The sequence below is a fragment of the Ciconia boyciana genome, chromosome 11 (assembly GCF_034638445.1).
Source record: "Ciconia boyciana chromosome 11, ASM3463844v1, whole genome shotgun sequence".
NCBI classification, from domain to species: Eukaryota; Metazoa; Chordata; class Aves; order Ciconiiformes; family Ciconiidae; genus Ciconia; species Ciconia boyciana.
The window spans coordinates 4,246,140-4,264,191 of record NC_132944.1 but is presented as its reverse complement, the minus strand read 5'-3'; the positions used below and the strand labels follow the sequence as shown (position 1 = coordinate 4,264,191).

At 39.5% G+C, this 18,052-nt stretch overlaps 1 protein-coding gene across 1 annotated transcript; it reads right to left on the bottom strand.

The window, feature by feature from the left end:
- Nucleotides 1-1,905: 1,905 nt before the first annotated feature.
- On the bottom strand, nucleotides 1,906-17,916 carry ATRIP (ATR interacting protein). Its single transcript, XM_072875976.1, has 13 exons — nucleotides 17,423-17,916; nucleotides 16,330-16,412; nucleotides 14,610-14,780; nucleotides 13,846-13,961; nucleotides 13,382-13,542; nucleotides 11,885-11,980; nucleotides 10,960-11,089; nucleotides 9,039-9,770; nucleotides 8,310-8,452; nucleotides 7,612-7,703; nucleotides 6,608-6,691; nucleotides 6,068-6,317; nucleotides 1,906-4,706 (listed from the first exon to the last, which is right to left on the bottom strand). Exons 1-13 carry the CDS (start codon nucleotides 17,820-17,822, stop codon nucleotides 4,639-4,641), a joined length of 2,526 nt encoding a protein of 841 aa, XP_072732077.1. The 5' UTR covers nucleotides 17,823-17,916; the 3' UTR covers nucleotides 1,906-4,638.
- Between the last annotated feature and the right edge of the window lie 136 nt (nucleotides 17,917-18,052).

Genomic DNA, 18,052 nt, shown 5'->3' with positions numbered 1-18,052 from the left:
ATCTGTTTTTCTTTTCCCATGACTTTTTAGTAGGTACATCTGTGCAATATGGCTGAATTTGAGAAGTGACATGCAGAGAAGCCTCCTTCTGTTCAGAGAAAAGCTGTGTGCTGTCCCTTCTCTCTGCGCACAGGTCTGAGGAACAGGAGCTACTGTTTTGTTTAAAACCTTCACATTTCCTTTAACAAGCACGTAGGGTTTCAAAGGTACCTTCACCCTCTAAAGTTGCAGCAAAATGTCATATAGGAGAGCAAACCGCTGAACTAAAAAGTTAGGAGCCTGGCGTTAAGTGAGGAATACTGCTGGTGATGTTTTTGTAACGTTTAATCAGAAGTTGTTTATGGTAGTGTGGATTTTTCCAGAACAAAACTTGGCATGCATCTTAAAACCCATGGCAGGATTGCATGGAGGAGCTGGACGCAAAAGAGGGAAAAACTTTAGCAATTGTTGCAAAACAAGCCATTTTCTCTTATCTCCCCCCCCCCCCCCCCCAAGTATGGAAACTTAGTATCATACCCAGGCATGTATGATAACTTGGGAGGTTTGCTTTAGCCAGTGATTTGGGGCCTTCCCCCCCCCCGGTTACTATTTGACCTCATCTACTTGTTAGTATAGCCTGCATGGCAGGAAGCTGGTCAGATTTACAGCTTTTAAGTAAGCCGTATAGGAGGGAAAAAAGGTATCTGAGTTAAACCTGCTGGAGGTGAGATAAAGCTGAAGAAAATAAGTTATTTTATCCCTTTAAGAGCTCAGGCATCTGTATTGATGGAGTAGCCTCTGCTTCACCTTTTTATGGCGATCTCCACTAAGGGTGAGTTAGCCATGTTATAAAGGATGTCCTTCTGTTGTAAATTGATTTCTTTAGGTTTAAGACACAACTAACTATGTTTGTCAATACTGGATAGCGAGGAGGCTCTGCCTGGTGCGGTGAGGCATGGGCCCTCTCTGGTTCCCCTGGGGCTGCAGCGTGCTGTGCGGGTTCGGAAGTGATGCCGTTTCCGTCTCAGTGCTGTCCCTCCTCTCCTGCAAACCCACAACTTGGGTTGCTGTTTTGCTTTTTGTTTCACTAGAGTGATGAACAGTTCAAGATATGTATAAATTAACCTCTGATATCCCCTTTCCCTTACTGCAGTCAAAGTAACTTTTAAATCAGTTACTGGAGACTTTTCACTCTCGGGTGGATGACGGATAGTCAGTGATTCTACGAGTTGTAGAAAATAAGGTGTTACCTGTGCAAATTCCCTAAATACTTTAGTGAATGAAACTTCATTTACTTTATCTCTCTACATAGCTTTAGTAGAAATAAACTGCTGTGTGTTATAATCCATGCAGTACCTCAGGTCCTTGAATTGCCACAGGAAGATGCTTAGCAATGCAATGATACCTCCTCCTGTGCTGTGACTCTTCAAGGGGTAGTGTCAGTAGATCTTAAAAATATAAGTCAGCAAGGCTATCATCCTCCTTTTTGCATAAAGTTGCCTGAGGAATGAGTAAGCTAGTAGGTGATTGCTTTCTTCATCCAGCTCCTGCCTAGCTTAGTCCTGTCTGCTTAATTCATTGAGGAAAAAGCCAGCTATACTTATATCAGCTTTCAGCAAAGGGCAAACTAGTTGCCATCCCCATGGGCAAGAAAACAGATGGGTGGCTGCTGCTGACTGAGGAATGTGATAATCATGTATAGAACATGACTAGTGTGTTTTTGTTGTTGCTCAATACTTCATTATTCAGTCCTGTGACTGTGCTTGATGCCAGACTGAATTCCTTTTCCCAGTTAATACAGAGGCACAGCTTATCTGTAACGTGTTGGGAAGATGCGAACTGTCCTTGAAAAAAGAGCTGCTATGCTGTGAGTTCTTCAGGGAGTGTCTGATGAGAACAGTCTGCTTTGTTATTTTTAGGTCATGAAGATAGTAAACCAGTAGCCCCATATCTGTAAAAATGCTTCAGTTTTTTTCTAGGGATGATCAGCTGTTGCATACATGATTGGATCTCTTTAATCCCAAGGAAAAATCCCAAGAGAATGTAAAAAAAGAATTACTGAAGGTCAGTACAATCTTGCAATAATCCTGACAAAAGATTGGTCACTGTAAATGACTTAAGAAGTAATGAATTATGGTGGTTCTGTAAGTATACCTATGTCTGCCTTTTCTCTTCAGGAGTGCAGCCTCATTTTTCCTTAGGAGTGCGAACTTTCCAGTTACAGAAAATGCCTTCATTTTTAAAAGCTACAGTTTAATAATACCATGATGTTACTGTCACTTCTACTGGTGAAGGTGTAGGGTTTTGGGTTGGTTTGTTTGTATATAGCCTGGGCTGTACCACTTTAAAGTCAAAAGTGGAAGAAAACAATCAAGAGTGTAGATGTACATGTTAGGGTGTTGTCAGTTAGAGTGGGTGGATGGGAAGGGATGCAGTGCCAGAAGGGAACAGTCGGGTATTTTCCTAGCATTTTTTTCCACAGATAACATTTCTGTTTATATAAAGTTCAGCAGTAATACACTTCTCCCTTTTACCAAGTTGCCATCCACATGCCCTTTAGATGAGGCCAGGAATTTTTTTAAACAAGTTTTTATAAATGGATTGCTTCAACAATTTGGGGTTCATTACTAGTTTTCATCCAAACTTCTCTTAGCATTTCATTTGGTCTATTTACCCAAAGAAGGGGTTTAAATGCATCTTACCTCAAATTATGTTTAGAGAAATTAGGTGGCGGAACAGCATAGAGGAGTTGAAAAGTAATGGCAGGTCATTGCATTTTGGGATATTGTGACTATTATATCTTTGTTAGGACAGCTCTACGTTTGCTCCTCACAGCAAGCTAACTGCCAGATACTGCTTTACCACTGCTCATGCTCATAGGCCTATTCTGAAAGAATTAATGTTTATTTTGGTTTTGAGTAAGGAAGGGGCTTTTAACTGACATTCTCAAGCTCTTCTCTCTAATCCTAAAGGCCAGGAAGTGCTGTGTTGGTTTGTTGGGGGTTTTTTTGTTTGTTTTTTTAAAGTGGACAAGTCAAATGGTTTTGTCACGCTCAAACTTCTCTAGCATGTCTTGTCCAGTGCCCTGGTGGCAGTTCTAGGGTAGTTACCATGCAAGCATACACAGACTCAGGTGGCTTTGCTGCGTGTCCTTCCTTGCTGCGTTTAAGCAGGAAAATGGCACTTCTCCAGATGCTACAAGGGACTTGAAACCTGTTACTGAGAGGAGCAGTTGGCAGCTTGTGTTTTAGAGAAATGAACAGGCCATGCCTGGTGGACCTCTGCCACCTGTTGCTCGAAGAGGTAGCTTAGCCCTAGGCTGTGTTGTGGGAGGAAGGAGTGAAGCTTTGTACCTAGGAGCTTTGGCCCTAGGGAGATGCTGGATTATTACACTGGTTATTCCTGCATAGCAGTTTCTGGGAAAGTTCTCTTCAAAAGTGAAAGTCAAGTCAAGAGTTTGTTCAGTGCACTGGAGTGGGGCTCTTTGCCCAGGCACACCAGGGCAGGACACAGCCTCTTTGGGTTATGACCAGAGAACTGGATGTTTCCCAATTTTCCAAGGGCTTCCTTCCCACTGTAGTACTGTTTCTCCTCCTCTTCCTGGTCCCTGGAGCCAGGCTTGTTCTAAATCAAGTATCTGTCAAAAAATAAAAAAAGCTTTCCAAATTATTTAAAAACACAAACCTGTAGGCTCATTTTAGTAGCATGCTCACCTCCCTTTTTAGGGTCTAAGGTTCAGCTGATACCTGCAGCTGAGTAGGACAGCTGAAAATCATACGCACTTGAAAGGGTACAGCAACAGTTCTTCCTCCAGTCATCAGTGCTGTATCCTAGGAATGAGATGCTCATTCATCTTCACTGCAGTGCCTACCCAGATACTACAACCAAAAAAACGAGTCACTCTGCACACATTTAAATATCCTTCTCTCGCCTAGTGAGATAGAATGCTTTCCTCAACATTACTATCTTACTCTTCTAAGGCAACTTTTTTAAAAAATAAGCTCTAGTATTTTTTGTTTTGGCATCTCAATAGTTACACTCTCAGCAGATTCATGAAAGTGAGAAAAATGAGTGAACTCAGGTGATTGTTATAGGGCTTTGAATTTCTTGCTCAGAACTGAACATATAAGTTATTTCTAGAAAGGTTTTTAAAATCACAGTAAACTGTACTAAGATCAATGTGAAAATTTTGGAAGTCAAGCGAGAAAGTGTTACAGCTGCAAGAGAAACAAATATGTTCAAAAGACTTTCATATGAACTCAGTGATCCCAAACATCTCAGCACATTCAGCATCATAAATTCAGCTGTAGTCACTGTAAAACAGAGAACACAATAATGAAATTTCCATTCTATTCACAGCAATTTCATAAAGGATTAAATTCATAAAGAGAACCAGTCATAATCCACTGAGTGGTTTTGCATGGCAAAACAGTACATTGCAGTATAATTCTTACATCAAAATTTCTTTGCTTTCAGCTACATTTAGATGGCACTTAAATAAAATAATCACAACAAAGAAATGTTTCTTAGTTATGGTGCATTTGAGTGCAACCTTTAGATCATCGCTTCATAAAACAGATGATTTAAATTTCAGATTTACACTGGCAATGATTATTATGATTTAGATGAGGGAGGACAGAGCTCTTTGCTAGGTGTTAGCTAACTGGAGTCCATTCCTTGGTCTTCTGCTTCTGGCTCAGGAGGATACAATTCATCCAAAATCAGCTCTGTAACAACAACAAAATCATGTTTCAGAGAATCATTTTTCTACTTGATATAGTACAATTATAGCTGGGAGCTGTTTGCATTTTAAAACATTCTGATTGTAGAAGACTACAGCAAATATGCTTTTTCAAGGTTCAATGCAAACAGGTCTTTAGATATGTGTTTTGTCATACAAACTTCTCCCCCTCTTTTCTTTAATGCCTTTTTAGGGATCAGAGGAGAGAACTACCTTGGACAGTGAATTAAATTTAGCTATTAGTAGAAAAACAGGAAAGGGCACTTTGTTATCTTACAACTAGTTCTGACTACTTATTAAGCTTAAAACCTCATTTTTGTTAACTAATTTTAAAAAGCCACTAGGACAGAAGCATAGTAGTTTGTGTTTTAAAGGAAGACCTGAATGCTAATTACAGGTTTGCAAGCACATGTGTGCACCACCATCCCCAAAATCACAACCTGTTACACTGTTTTGGTTCATTCCCAAGCGTAAATAGACAAGGTGTTAGGCAAAGTTCTGGAAAACCTCAGGACACTCTAAGTAATCAGAGTAGAACAAATACATGGCACACTGTTTAGCATCTCCGGAAAAGTCACTAACTTAATAGTGGCATGCTTACATGACCTGCCTTACTGATGCAATACACACACCAACACAGAAGGATTTATCACTCTGGCTCTAAGATCAGATGCCTTGTCTGGTATCTTGTAGCAAACCACATACTGACATAAGAGCACAATCTTTGCATCAGCTCTACAATGTGCATGTAAATAATGCCATGAGTGAACGAAGAAATGGCATCAAGGTACAAGGAGGAGAGGCAACTTCATGAGATCGGTGCTCTCTAGGAAGTGGACACCAGAAGTGTGCAAAGCAAGGGGCAAGTCCTGATGGACATGGGCTAGAGAAGCTTTTGGGGTAATGGAGGAAGGTTGGGGGTAGAAGAGGGAAGAGGAAGAAAAAAGGAGAGATGTTAAGGATGCAGGGAAAAAAACCCAACTAAATTGCAGAGAGAGGTGTAATGCTAGTTGGAAACTTGGAATAATGATTTTTTTTTTTAATAAGGTAACATATAGTGCAGATTGTTCTACTAAAGAGAGCTGGAGTATAGGATTTTGTTTGATCAGATAGTAGGGGCATATTTCTATGGAGAGAAGAACAAGATAAAACTATTAAAGAAGAATAGTAGAGTAGTGATTCAGTATAATGAAGATTGAGAAGCACTAGACTGTCAGACCTTCAGAGGTCTGAGCAACAACCATCCATGGTATTTGGTACATAGTACTTGTTAAATGAGGGACAGAAGTGGAATTTCTATTTCTACAGCATGGAAAAAAGTCAACATTATCATTTGACTTGTTTTACCTTCACAGGCACTCAATTTTTGAGTCTTTTTCAGAATGGCTCTTATGCCTGGCATAGCTTGGTCATATTGATGGAGAACTTCCAAACAGTGTTCATGGAACAGTTTATCTTTCTGAGATAGGCGGTGTAAGAGTAAAACAGCATCCCGTAAAAACTGAATAATTTGTTCCTTATATGCACACAAGCTGTTCTCAGATCTTCTCATCTTCATCCACTGTCTATGTAACATTATAATTAGTGCCTTAACCACCTGCAAGAGGGAAAAAGTACCTCAATACACAAACTAAAATTATAGTAGTGGAAAATTTATTTCACTATGAACTTTACTGATTAATCTCTTCAAAATTTCCAAATCCAAATCTGAAATCCAAATTTCAGAATATTTTCTAGCAAGCAAAAGCAAGCTTCCTAGAAGGTGGCATCCTTTAAAGCACAGTACACTTCTGTTTCATTGTAGCTAAAAAAAGGGCAAAAAGCTATTTCAGCATTGAGTACCTTTAAGTTCTCAGTAGGTTAAACTCAGCCACTCTAGTGACGTACCTCGAGATTACATTGGCAGTCTGTACCAGGTAATAAAGCCGCTGGACTGGAACACCGCATACACCTTGTCAGGAGTCTAACTGTCTATTACAAAAACATGGAGATTGCATTACAATGAGTACTAGGGTTCTGCAGAATTATCAAACAATTAAGCTGCAGATAAAGGGAGGCAGAAATGATATTTCATCACTAGTTTCAAACATTCTTGTTTTTCTTAACAGTTGATCTTTTTTACCACAAAAAATTGTTAAAGTTTTTTCCCTGTAAAACTTTATAGACATAGAATTTGCCTTGCACAGAAACCTTTTCAACTTTCTGATGAGAAAGGCTAACGAGGTGCAGCAGGTCTTAATTCTGCATACAAATAATGTGTTTACACTTAATATAACAATATAGGTAGGGGGATAATAAAAATAGTTCAAAATGCTTTCAAATGAGAACAGAAGTGGAACAAATAGTAGAACCTCAAACAAGTCACCACTGTCAGTACAAACAATACAAATTAAGTTCAAAAGCTATTCTTCCTAGATATAATTATGACTATTATACAGCAAGCTAGCATTTCCACTGAATACAATGAATATAATCGTAAATTGCTACAGACTGCCTTTTATATGTAATAACTCATAAGATACAGTTCAGAGGTAATTAATACAATCAAAATGAATCATAGATCTTGCTTCCTTTTATTCCTCTATTGATCTAAAGGCAAAATAAAGCTTAGTGTTGAACATTTACAGCCATCCTAGGATCTTTCTTGCTTTTTCAGTGACTTCACTATGACTATTATGACTATGTTCCCTTTAAGAATAGTTACTGATTCAGTTTCAAGCAGCTACTCTTAAAAATCAATGTAATCTCTTACTGCAAGCCAATACTTTCAGTGTTCTACTTCAGCTGGAGGAAAGGACTTGTTTTCCGACAATTTGTGCACTGCCCTGCTTCTCCCACTCCCCCAACTGGAAATAGCAGGAAAAAGCATATGAACAAACAGCTGTGGTTACCTCTTGTTCCAGCTGAAGCCAAAGCGTTTCGGATGCTGATTTATCTGGTCTTGATGTAATATACATGTACAGTGCAAGAAGAAGGCAGGTGTCTGAAACAGAGATAACATTGTTCTTTTCCCAACTAGTCAATTGTTTATGACAAAAATTAATTTTGTCACACAAGAAAACTTTTCAGAAAATATGTAGAGTGCTATCCTTGGACTCATGACACAGGCTCAACTTCTTGCTTTACTTCAGACATCTTAAGCAGTGCTGAAGTAACTAGTATCCCTAAACTTTATATATGCATTTGTGGTAATACTGTCCTACTTCATTCATAAGGAACTGGACAAAGACTATTTGTCATGCAGAGTACTGGAATCCCTAAACTCAACAGTGTCGTGGGCACAGATAAATTAAACTTCAAAACTCCTCAAAAGCCCTTTTTTCCTCATCAACCTTTAATATAATAAACATTAATCTGGAAAGTAGTTTTAAAAATCCACATGGGTATCAAAAGCACTGTATGTAGAAAGATACCACAAGACAAAATACTCTTCAAACAATAACTGAAACACTGTACTAGAAAACAAGTTTTCAGGTAACATAGCAGGCTTTTTGCCTTTTGGGGTTTTAACACCTTGGAGCAAGGCCTGTTTGCATTACTTTTAGTTAATTCAACTGGTAACAGCTCTTTGTGTTATGCAGTCTTTTACCTGAATGAGAACAAAATTGAGCAACCAACATGTGGTGTTGAGCAAGAACAGACAACAGTCTCACAGTCAAAAGGACAGCAGGCAAAGAGGTCTCTGGACACAGACAACGGAGCAGTATCTGGCTACTCAGTAAGTGCTGAAAACTTCAAAAGAAAACTCAGAGTTAGAAATGGGAAATGCACTGACAAGTTGAAAATACACTTTCTTGTAGACTGCATCATAATTTGTGCCTTTTTAGCCATTCAGAACATACCTGATCTCAACTTACATATCATAAATACAAAGTATACTGAAAAACATATTCTGTTACATTTGGCAGTCAGTCTGCAATTCATACTATGGTTGTGTATATTAGACCATTAGCAGACAAAATATCTCACTTCCAAGAGTGGCATTTTACCCACCAGAATGAGATCATGTGCTTTCATTCTTTATGCATCTCCCAGCAATCCAAAAAAACCACGATTAACATGTTAGATATTCTGATCAACTGCATATGGCCTTAAGAAGTTTTCTCACTTTCAAGTGACAGCTATGCAATGAGGCAACAGCATCTGCTTCATATAAACATCATAAGCAAATCTTGTTGCTAATTGGGGGCGATTATTATCACATTCATTACATACATGTCAAAACTTCTACTGTCATTTGCACAAATTAGTTTCAACAGAGAATGAAAACTGCTAAACAACAGAGTCTGAAATACTTGTAAAGCTATTACTGACTTACTTTATTAGCAAGTCCATTGTTGAATTTTCAGCTAATTTCACCAAAACTTTTAGGCTTTGGTTCAGTATACTATCAGTCTGGGAGCCTCTTGCAGCAGAAAAAGCTAAAACCTGAAGCAGCTTTTTAAACAAAGAATGTTGAGCTTGATCATTATTGGGAGCATCCTGTGGAGTTACAGGCAGCTCTCCTTGTGTCCTGGTATCTTCTTTATTATCACACTGATTATCACACAACACATTTTTGTCCATCTTGGAAACGTGTTCATCTCCAGCAGCAGAACTTTTTTCCACTTCAGCGGATAGCAATGTGTGGACAACATCCCAGCTATAAAACGCCAAATAATAAAGAATACCCAGTGATATAACTGTAGTTTCTTCAAGAGACAACCTGAAGTCCTCCTTACTTGACACCATATTTGTGTTGGTTCTGGAAGAAACAGCTGAATGGTTTCCACAAGAACCATTTACTGACTTGTCCGCCAATTGTACTGCTTGACAGTATGCACCAATATGGTGTTCTACCAAGGGCAAGAGATGCACGGCGCCTCGGATCTTGCAGCGTGTGAGGTGCAAAAACTCTCTCCGGCTTTCTGTTGGGCTTCCTTCTGAGAATCCTTCGTCCATAGCAATCAAGTTCAATCCTGTTATTGCAAGTTTTTGAGCTTCTCGCAGGGATACAAGAGGAGCAATTTCTTCTTGAGCTGTCCTGCTGCTGGGTAGTTGTGTGGACTTCCTATCCAAATAAAATTAAAAGAAGGGAAATACTTCAGAACAAAAGGCAGAGAACATAGTTGAAATTTGAGTTATCCATATTCTGGATCAAATAATAGAAAGGCTACAGTAATAAGAGATGCCTGTGGGAAAAAAATCCTACTCCTTGATACCTGCATGGAAGAGCAATTTCAAAGCATTCCTAGGTCTTGTGAAAGTAGTCAGAGCTTACAGCTGAGTAACTTCAGCAGCTCACTATAAGCCATTGTCTGAAACTACATTTCAAACATTGGCTTCCCAGTTTCATGCTTTTGATAACCTGTCATATATTCTTATCTTCCCCTGATGTTATTTGGTAGCTTCTGGGAAGGACGAGTACCTGCACATTACTGATCTGTAATACACAGGGGCCTTTAAAGGACTACAACAACAATAAAAAATTATTTTCTTGGCCAGAGATGAGAGAGAGAGAGAGTTCAGCTATTAACTAGTCAAACTGCAGCTACAAAGGCCAAATGCACCACCTCTACTTGCATAAATAGCAAGGGCAATGAGACATGAGCCTTGCTATGACCCAGAAAACACAAGACTTACTAATAAAATAACGTATCAGAAAAGCAAAGGTATTTCAGGAGCTACAATCTAATTCTTTAAAGTGAAAACTAATTATAATTTATATCCAATATTCATATTTAAAATGCTTTACCGGTCACTATAAATATATATTAGAAAATTGCACATAAATTCTACATTACAAATGGAACATAGTTTAGACTTTGAAGATATAAAGCCTACTGTTCTTTTGATCACATTTGCAACATTTTCTTCCCACTTAACTCATGGTCATGTTTATATGCTTCCCTCATTGCAATGCAAGTTTTATGTCCAAGTGGTTAACTTAAGCAGCTGCTAACAGTCACTCCCAGGTTTTACAAAATATGTTTCTGTGCCTTCCCCTAATATATAATTAACCTAGTTTATCTCTTAGTGTTGTTCCGCTGTTTAGTATCTATGATAATCAAAGATTAATAATCAAAGATGCAGAATGATGTTCCAAATTTTGCATTAAATGGCCTAAGCAAAACAGCATTTAACACAAGGAATGAGTTATCCTACATGAATAAGCATTTCTTAGTATAGAGAATGCCACGTCAGATATGGTTTAACAACAACAACAAAAAAAACCCAAACCAAAACAACAAAAAACTTACGTATCCAAATAGTTAGGCTGCAATACAGCTCCCGGTAGAGGCTCAGAGTTACTGCTAAGAAGATGGCAGAGTCCTAGTAATGACCCAGGGACAATGGGCTGCTTCATCAGTGCATTTAGTAAGATAGAACCTGAAAGGATACATAATTGTCTTTGGAGTAGCTTTACCATCAACTGCAACATCAACAACAACAAAAAATTAATATTTCAAAATATTAGCCTTATTTATAGTGCTCTCAACCTCAAAAGAATTTTTTCATTAAAATTTTCTTTCTCTACAAAAGAATGATTTTCAGAAAAATTAAGTTAAGATATGATTTAAATATTAACCAGATTATATTTAGAGATATTTTAATTACAATCCCATATTAGCAAAACAGCTCAAGCCAAATGATCGTATAGCTATCCTGATGACTTGCCCTCCATGTTCCAGTCCAGACATTAAAATTATGTGATGCAATTCTGTTCTGAATTGGAAATAAAATAGTACCCTGAAGACGTCCTGGTGTTGACTGTTGTAGATGTTGCTTTATTGTTTTTACCTTCATTTAAAAAAAAAAAAGTACATTTTTCCTGTTTTTACATTGGTTTACAATAAAAAGCATAATATATTCATACTGAAAGAGTCAGCTTTGATCAAGATGCTTCTTGATCCATATCGTTCCATAAAGCAAAACCCAGGCAAACTTTTTTCTTAAATAGAATAACAACATAAGAATGTTGTTACGACACAAGATAATAATATAACCTGAAATGTTTTACTACAAAATCACAATATTCAAAGCAAAAAGCGACTAGCTGAACACCACTGTTCTGTGCAGTGGCATTGTATGTAGCAGGCTCCTCAGCACGATGCTGCTTAGTAAAGGCATCTGAGCTGTTCCTCAGAAATGCTCGCTATTTCTGTATGAACAGAATTAAGTTACCTTGTGCATTTCGTTTAGGTGCAGAGTTGTGGGAACCGTTTTTTCCGATTGCTTCATGCTTCATGGATAGAACTTCAGGATGGGTTATCTTACTGTCTGAAGCAAACAGCAATTATGAGTCTAACATGAGAACTAAATTGCTTGTATATCTGTACCTATCCTTTACATACATTCAGTTAGCCATAGCTGTTACATAGTAAGTAAACAGACAGTAGACCAGTAAAAAATGTCTTGTATAACTCGGATACATCAAACAATAGTTAAGAGCTGTGATGCAAGTAGAATTGCTCCCCAAAATAAATTAGAAAAGTGAATAAAATTTCACCTTTACTGTCAGATGTTCCACAGATTGTTCATTGCTATTGCTCTCAACTTTTCTTTTAGAAAAAAACAATACCTTAAGTTGAATTCCCACTACTAGCACAGATTTACATGACTACGTTAAAAATCAACATAAAATTCTTTAAAAATAAAATAAATAAATAAATCGAACATTTCATCATGTTTCAATCATCTACATGTGTCACAATTACTAGCCAAACTGAAGCCAAAAGCCTTGCAGGGTTCAGAAGACAAATAATCAAGTGTGTTTTTCAAACAAATAGGCATATTGAGCGTTGTTACCATAACGAATAGTCAGGAGGCTGAAAAAATAGCAATACAAATGCTTTAAGGCTCCTGTATTTTTCTTTTTGATGGAGTTCATACTGCCGATACAGTTTCAGATTGAATACTGTAACTGACAGTAACATCTCAGATTTTTCATGACTCTTCCTGTAAGGATTAGTTGATGATATCCGGATTTCTTCCATTTATTATTTCCTATTGGAAAAACGGCAGTTGGCTGCTATAAAAAACCACCATTTTTGTTTCATATTATAGCAATCTTCAAATACATGCATATATTCATTTCCTAAGCTTTACTAAATGAATTTCAAGATACAATTTTGTGAGAATTACTGCCCTACACATAAAAGAGGAAATGAGTATACTGTTTCAGTTGCTTCTTTCAATATGGCTAAATATGTACCCTTTAAAATAAAATCCCCCAAAAGGTCAGCTTTAAAGCCAAAACCACAAGAATAAAAAAACCACATTAGCTGACTAGCAGACCAGTTGAAGAAATAGGCAAATTATTTCCTGTTCTTCTTTATTCAATGAGAAAGGCAGATTAACAATTTGGATATTTTAGTTCATCACATAATACATGAAAGTTTTTAAGAGTGGCCAACTGCCACTTCATCGTTGACACCTTGGCATCTGGTATACAGGCATTACCCAAGGTGTGAATTAAAATGATCTTGATGCAAATTTCAGTCATAGATATTTAATGCCAATTGGTATAAAACAGAAAGAAATTTAAGCAAACCCAAAATAAAACAGCTACTTGTTTTTCTCTACAGTGAACTTAATGAAACTGTTCAATCACATAGTACAAATCCTAAGGCAGAATGTTCATATGCAGCTAAAAATTTTGCAGGTTGTATATGGGTTTACCTTCTTTGATCAAAGTAGTCGGGGCAATCAAATTTCCCGAAGAACACGATGGTCTAGTGGACATTTCAGCACTGAAGGATTCCTTTGTAGGAAAAGATCTTTTTCCAGGCTGTGGAGAACATCCTTCTGATTTCACTTGGATTGCAAAATTCTTTTTAGGGCTAAGATAAAAATCAAACACTTAGATCAATCAATATTTCTTTTGTAATTATTTTAGTAAACAATAAACAAAGATCTATTTACATTGATCTTTTAAAAGTACTTCACTATCAACTCTTTGCATTTCTGTCACAGATACAAGGAAGGCTCTTTTTGAGCAAACTCCACAGAGGTCAACAGACTTTTTTGGTTGTATTTTTTAAAGACAACGGAGCTAAGAGTTGCATGAAGAAAGAAAACCCCTTTAATAGTTTAAGAACACATATTGTAAAAAGGAACACAAATTCATTTTCCAAAACTCCTACCTTGGCGTTAAAACTGTTTGAGTAACATGTTTATTTCTTTCACAGTTCTGAAGTCGTGTTCTTAATTCATTCATTTCTGCATCTTTGAACTGCAACTCTGACTGTAATGACAGTAACTGAAAGAGGAATTAAAAAGACAGTTTTACTGTTACTGAATAATTTAGAGGTGTTAGAACTGCAGAACAACTAGGATTACCATAAGATTTCAAGATTACCATCTACTTACTGTGAACTCTGCATAAGATCCAATTTTTATGTATGCTAGTCCATTAATACTATCTTAGAACCAAGTGTCAAAATTTCAGGCAAGAAGCATATGACTTGTTAAGACAGACCAAGTGCCACGCAGAGCATGACTACAGTGAGGCCGTTAACAGCAGAGTAAACAGGACAAAAGCAGCCACTTCAGGGCTTTCAGAAAGATGACTGCAACAGGAACAGCAATCTGATCAGAGTCATAAAGCATATTCAGTCACTTTTTTCCATTTTAATATACATTCCAGTTTTAATGCTCTTGGGATTGCTTCAAAAAAAGCAAGAAGTAAACAAAACCCTCTCTACCGCTTGAATTTTACTCTTTTATTTTGGCAGAAAACCCTCAGCAAGTTCTGACAAATGCTTTCTTCTAGATAAGAAAATAAAAGCATACATCGTTTGGAAATTTCACACAAATGTTCTTCCTTTGACTAGATGGTCTGTGACATCATTAAGTCATAAAATCAGCTTCTGCATGTGATGTGCAGGTAATTGCAATATTTACAAACCTTTTTGGAGAACTCTCTCTCTTTTTCACTTAAGGTCTGAGATTTTTGCTGGTCCAACAGCACGTATGATCTTTTCTGCTCCTCCATAGCATACTCCATCTGCTGCATTGAGTCACGTAAAATTTTAATTTCTCCATTTTTAGTAAGAATTTCATCCTGCATTTTTTTCAGCTGCAAACAGATGAATTCCATTAAAGGATGTATATAACCAAGAGTTTGTATTCATATCATTATGTGGTTGAAAATTAGGTGTATTTATACTTTCTATGGAGCAAAATGCTCCTGTAACCCAGTTCAGAAATTCTGCAATGTTGCTTCTAATCTTTTTCTGATTAAATCAGGCTCTGCTACTGTTTTCTCTAACAGAATTATAAAATGACAGCAAAGACATGTCTTCATATACCATCCTGGTATCTGTCAAAGACCATTCTTCTCTTTTGCCTTCTCTGTGATTATGTTCTTTTTTTTTTTTTTTAAGTATTCTAGTCACACACATGAATAATTTATTCATTGTTTGGATGATAACAATGATAATTTAATTATAATATTTCATCTAGCATGGCAGCCAACAAGCACACTGTCCTAAGACAAGCTACCACCCCCAGACAGTATCTTCACGACATATATAGTCTCTAATACTTTCTGAACAGCCATCACCACTCAGACAAGACTTTGTAGAGATAATAAATGAGTTACTCAGAAAAGCATGGAGAAAAAAAAAGCAGAAAGACACCTCTATACCACTATGTAAAATCATGGTTTTACCCCCATGTTGAACATGGTGTACAGGTAGCAGCTTCCCCAATAAAGAGGGATATAATAGAGCTGGGAGAGATTCAGAGAACAGAGGTAAGGGTGACGAGAAAAAGGTAACTAGAGTAGGACCCTTCCATCTGGGAGAAAGCACTACTGTGAGGAAACAAAGATCTATTGAGGTGCGAGTGCCTTGCACAAGTTGTGCCTTGTTTACTGCCTCTCGTAACAGCCAAGACCCATCCGCTGAAAATCACTAGGTGCAAAGTTCAAAATAAAAACAAAGATGACATTTCCTGACACAATGTGTTGTTAAGCTGTGGACCTCTTTCACACTAAAACGTATCCAAAACCAAATACACAAGCGTTTAAAAAAAACCCACACTATAGAATATTAAATACACATATATTTCTGGATCAGGAATTACCTACATGAAATTTTACCAGAGGCTAAAAGAATATTCTGGTAAAATATCATCATAAACTTGCTCAGGTCTTATATTCTTCCTAAGCTGTCTGCCAAAAAAGGATGGACTTGGTATGGGCATTTGTACCTTCTTACTCTTCCACATCTATTTCTTGCCCGTAGGATCTTTCCATAAGGGATCATCAGAAGGTAAAATAACATAACACAACTTAAAAGTCACTTTACTTTTTCAAATCTTTAAGTTGCACGAAACTACTCTTGCTCACTAGCTGACAGGACAGAGAATGGATTTTGTAGGAAACAAGTAAAACTGACAAATCAGCATTTGCTAATCTGAAATGACCAAGAAGTAAAATATAGCTCTTACTCTTAATATTACTAGAGCTGTTTCTAGTATGACACTTTTAATAGATCCATGGATTTCAAAGATTACTGATCAACTTGATTAGAATGAAACACGTGGAACCGAACTTCTCCCACCTTTCAGTTAGCCCTATCAAAAAATGTGGTATTTAGAGGGGAGGGGAAGATATTGCTAACCTTCTGTTTAATTTCTTCATGCTGTGTTTGCAGTACTTCAAACTGGAATGCATCTCTCATCAGACTATCTTCTGTACTGCTTCCTGTTGCAGAAAAAAGCCAAGACCTGTTCTGAAGCACGGATGATGTACGTACATCACTGATGACTTTTGTTATTTGCCATTACGTACGTCTGAATATCTTAATATTTATACTGTCACTACAAGCGGGTAAACTGCATACACCTAATCACCACAGTCACTTTTTTAGAGCTTGTGCATCAATCCTTAAGACAGAAGAAAACCCTCCCCCAAACATTTCTAATACCTTAAAACAGTAAGACGACCCACAATAAGTGCAAGCATTTCCTCCAAGGTAATTTTAATTCACGCACCCTGCACAAATAAGAGTTAACTGAAAACTTTTGTACCTGGTGAGATTACAAATGGTAGCATTGCTAAAACATACTTACAGGATTTAAGCCCTCTACTTAATTATGACCAAAACCCTGTATCCTGTATGCTTTCTCAAAGTACAGCTGAAAGTCAACTGTTAGTGTGAGACATACTGTGCATTTACTAGTGAAAGTTAACGGTTAGGAAAAAGAAATCTGGTAGCCAACACGCATGTTACTATAAACCCTCCTGAAAGCGTGTTAACAGTTTATGAAACCCGTTTGCTTTATTTAACAGGTTTAAGGTGCAGCATCAGCGCCACAGGTAAGCGTCACCACAGGCGTTACCAGAGAACAGGTTCCCGGTACTGTTACTTTAATGCCGTGTGGCTGCTCGGGCGTCATTTCTTCGAATCTTCGCTAGCCCTGTAGGCACCTGGCATACCGCCATGACGCTCCGATAGCCAGACGGGGTAACCTGAAGCAATTCCCCAAGGGATAACAAACTTTTTCCCCAATAGTGTAAAGCGCAGGGCGGCTTCAGGAACCCAGGTGACAGCAACAGCCGCATCGCCTCTGACCCGAGCCCGGGCTGCCCGGGCAAACCCGCGCCCGCCTCGCAGGGCGGAGGAGACCCCCCGGCGCTGCCCTCGGCACACCGCCGAACCCCGCGACGGCCGGGCCGCGCTCCCCTCCCCGGCGCGCCCCGGGCACACTGACCTCTCAGCTTCCCCCCCGCGGCGGGGGCGCTGCCCCGGGGCAGCCCCGCCACCGCCGGCCGCTCGGCGCTGCTCGGCCCGCAGCCGCCCCACGCGTGTCTCGGGAAGCCCGCCCGGGGCGCGGCGCCGCCGGCCGCCTCCTGCGACAGCGCCTGCGAAGCCAGGATGTCGATCTCCTCCAGGTCGTCCGCCGTGAAGTCGTCGTTGTCCCCGAAGGGGTCTCCCGGCCCCTCGTCGGGCCCGGCCGTCCCCGCGCTCTTGGGGCGCTTGTGGGGCGGGAAGCCGTTCTCCAGGGCCCCGCCGCCGCCCGCCGCGGCCGGTGGGACGGCCCCGGCCCAGCCCGCCCCGCACAGCGCCGCGCCGCTCCGCTTCCGCGGCCCGAGCGGGGCCTGCGCCGCCATGGCGGGGGATGCCCCGGGCACCGGAACCGCTGACGGCCCCGCCGGCGGACCCCGACCGGGCCCACGCGCCGCCGGCCCCCGCCCGGCCGCGCCCCCCCACCCGCTGCCCCGCGCGCGCCGCGCCGCCCACCAATCACCGGCGGGCAGAGCTTCCTGCAGACCAATGGGACAGCTGCTGGGCCTACGGCGGCCCCCGAGGGTCAAACCCAGCGCCGGCGCGCAGCAGCTGG

Bases quoted from the DNA above. Each gene is read 5' to 3' on its own strand.
- ATRIP (XM_072875976.1), bottom strand. From the start codon at position 17,822: ATGGCGGCGCAGGCCCCGCTCGGGCCGCGGAAGCGGAGCGGCGCGGCG. The intron at 13,543-13,845 runs GTAGGAGTTTTG...TTTTTATCTTAG, and splicing joins CAAACAGTTTTAACGCCAAG to CCCTAAAAAGAATTTTGCAA. The intron at 4,707-6,067 runs GTAAAACAAGTC...TTGTTGTTACAG, and splicing joins AAAATTGAGTGCCTGTGAAG to AGCTGATTTTGGATGAATTG.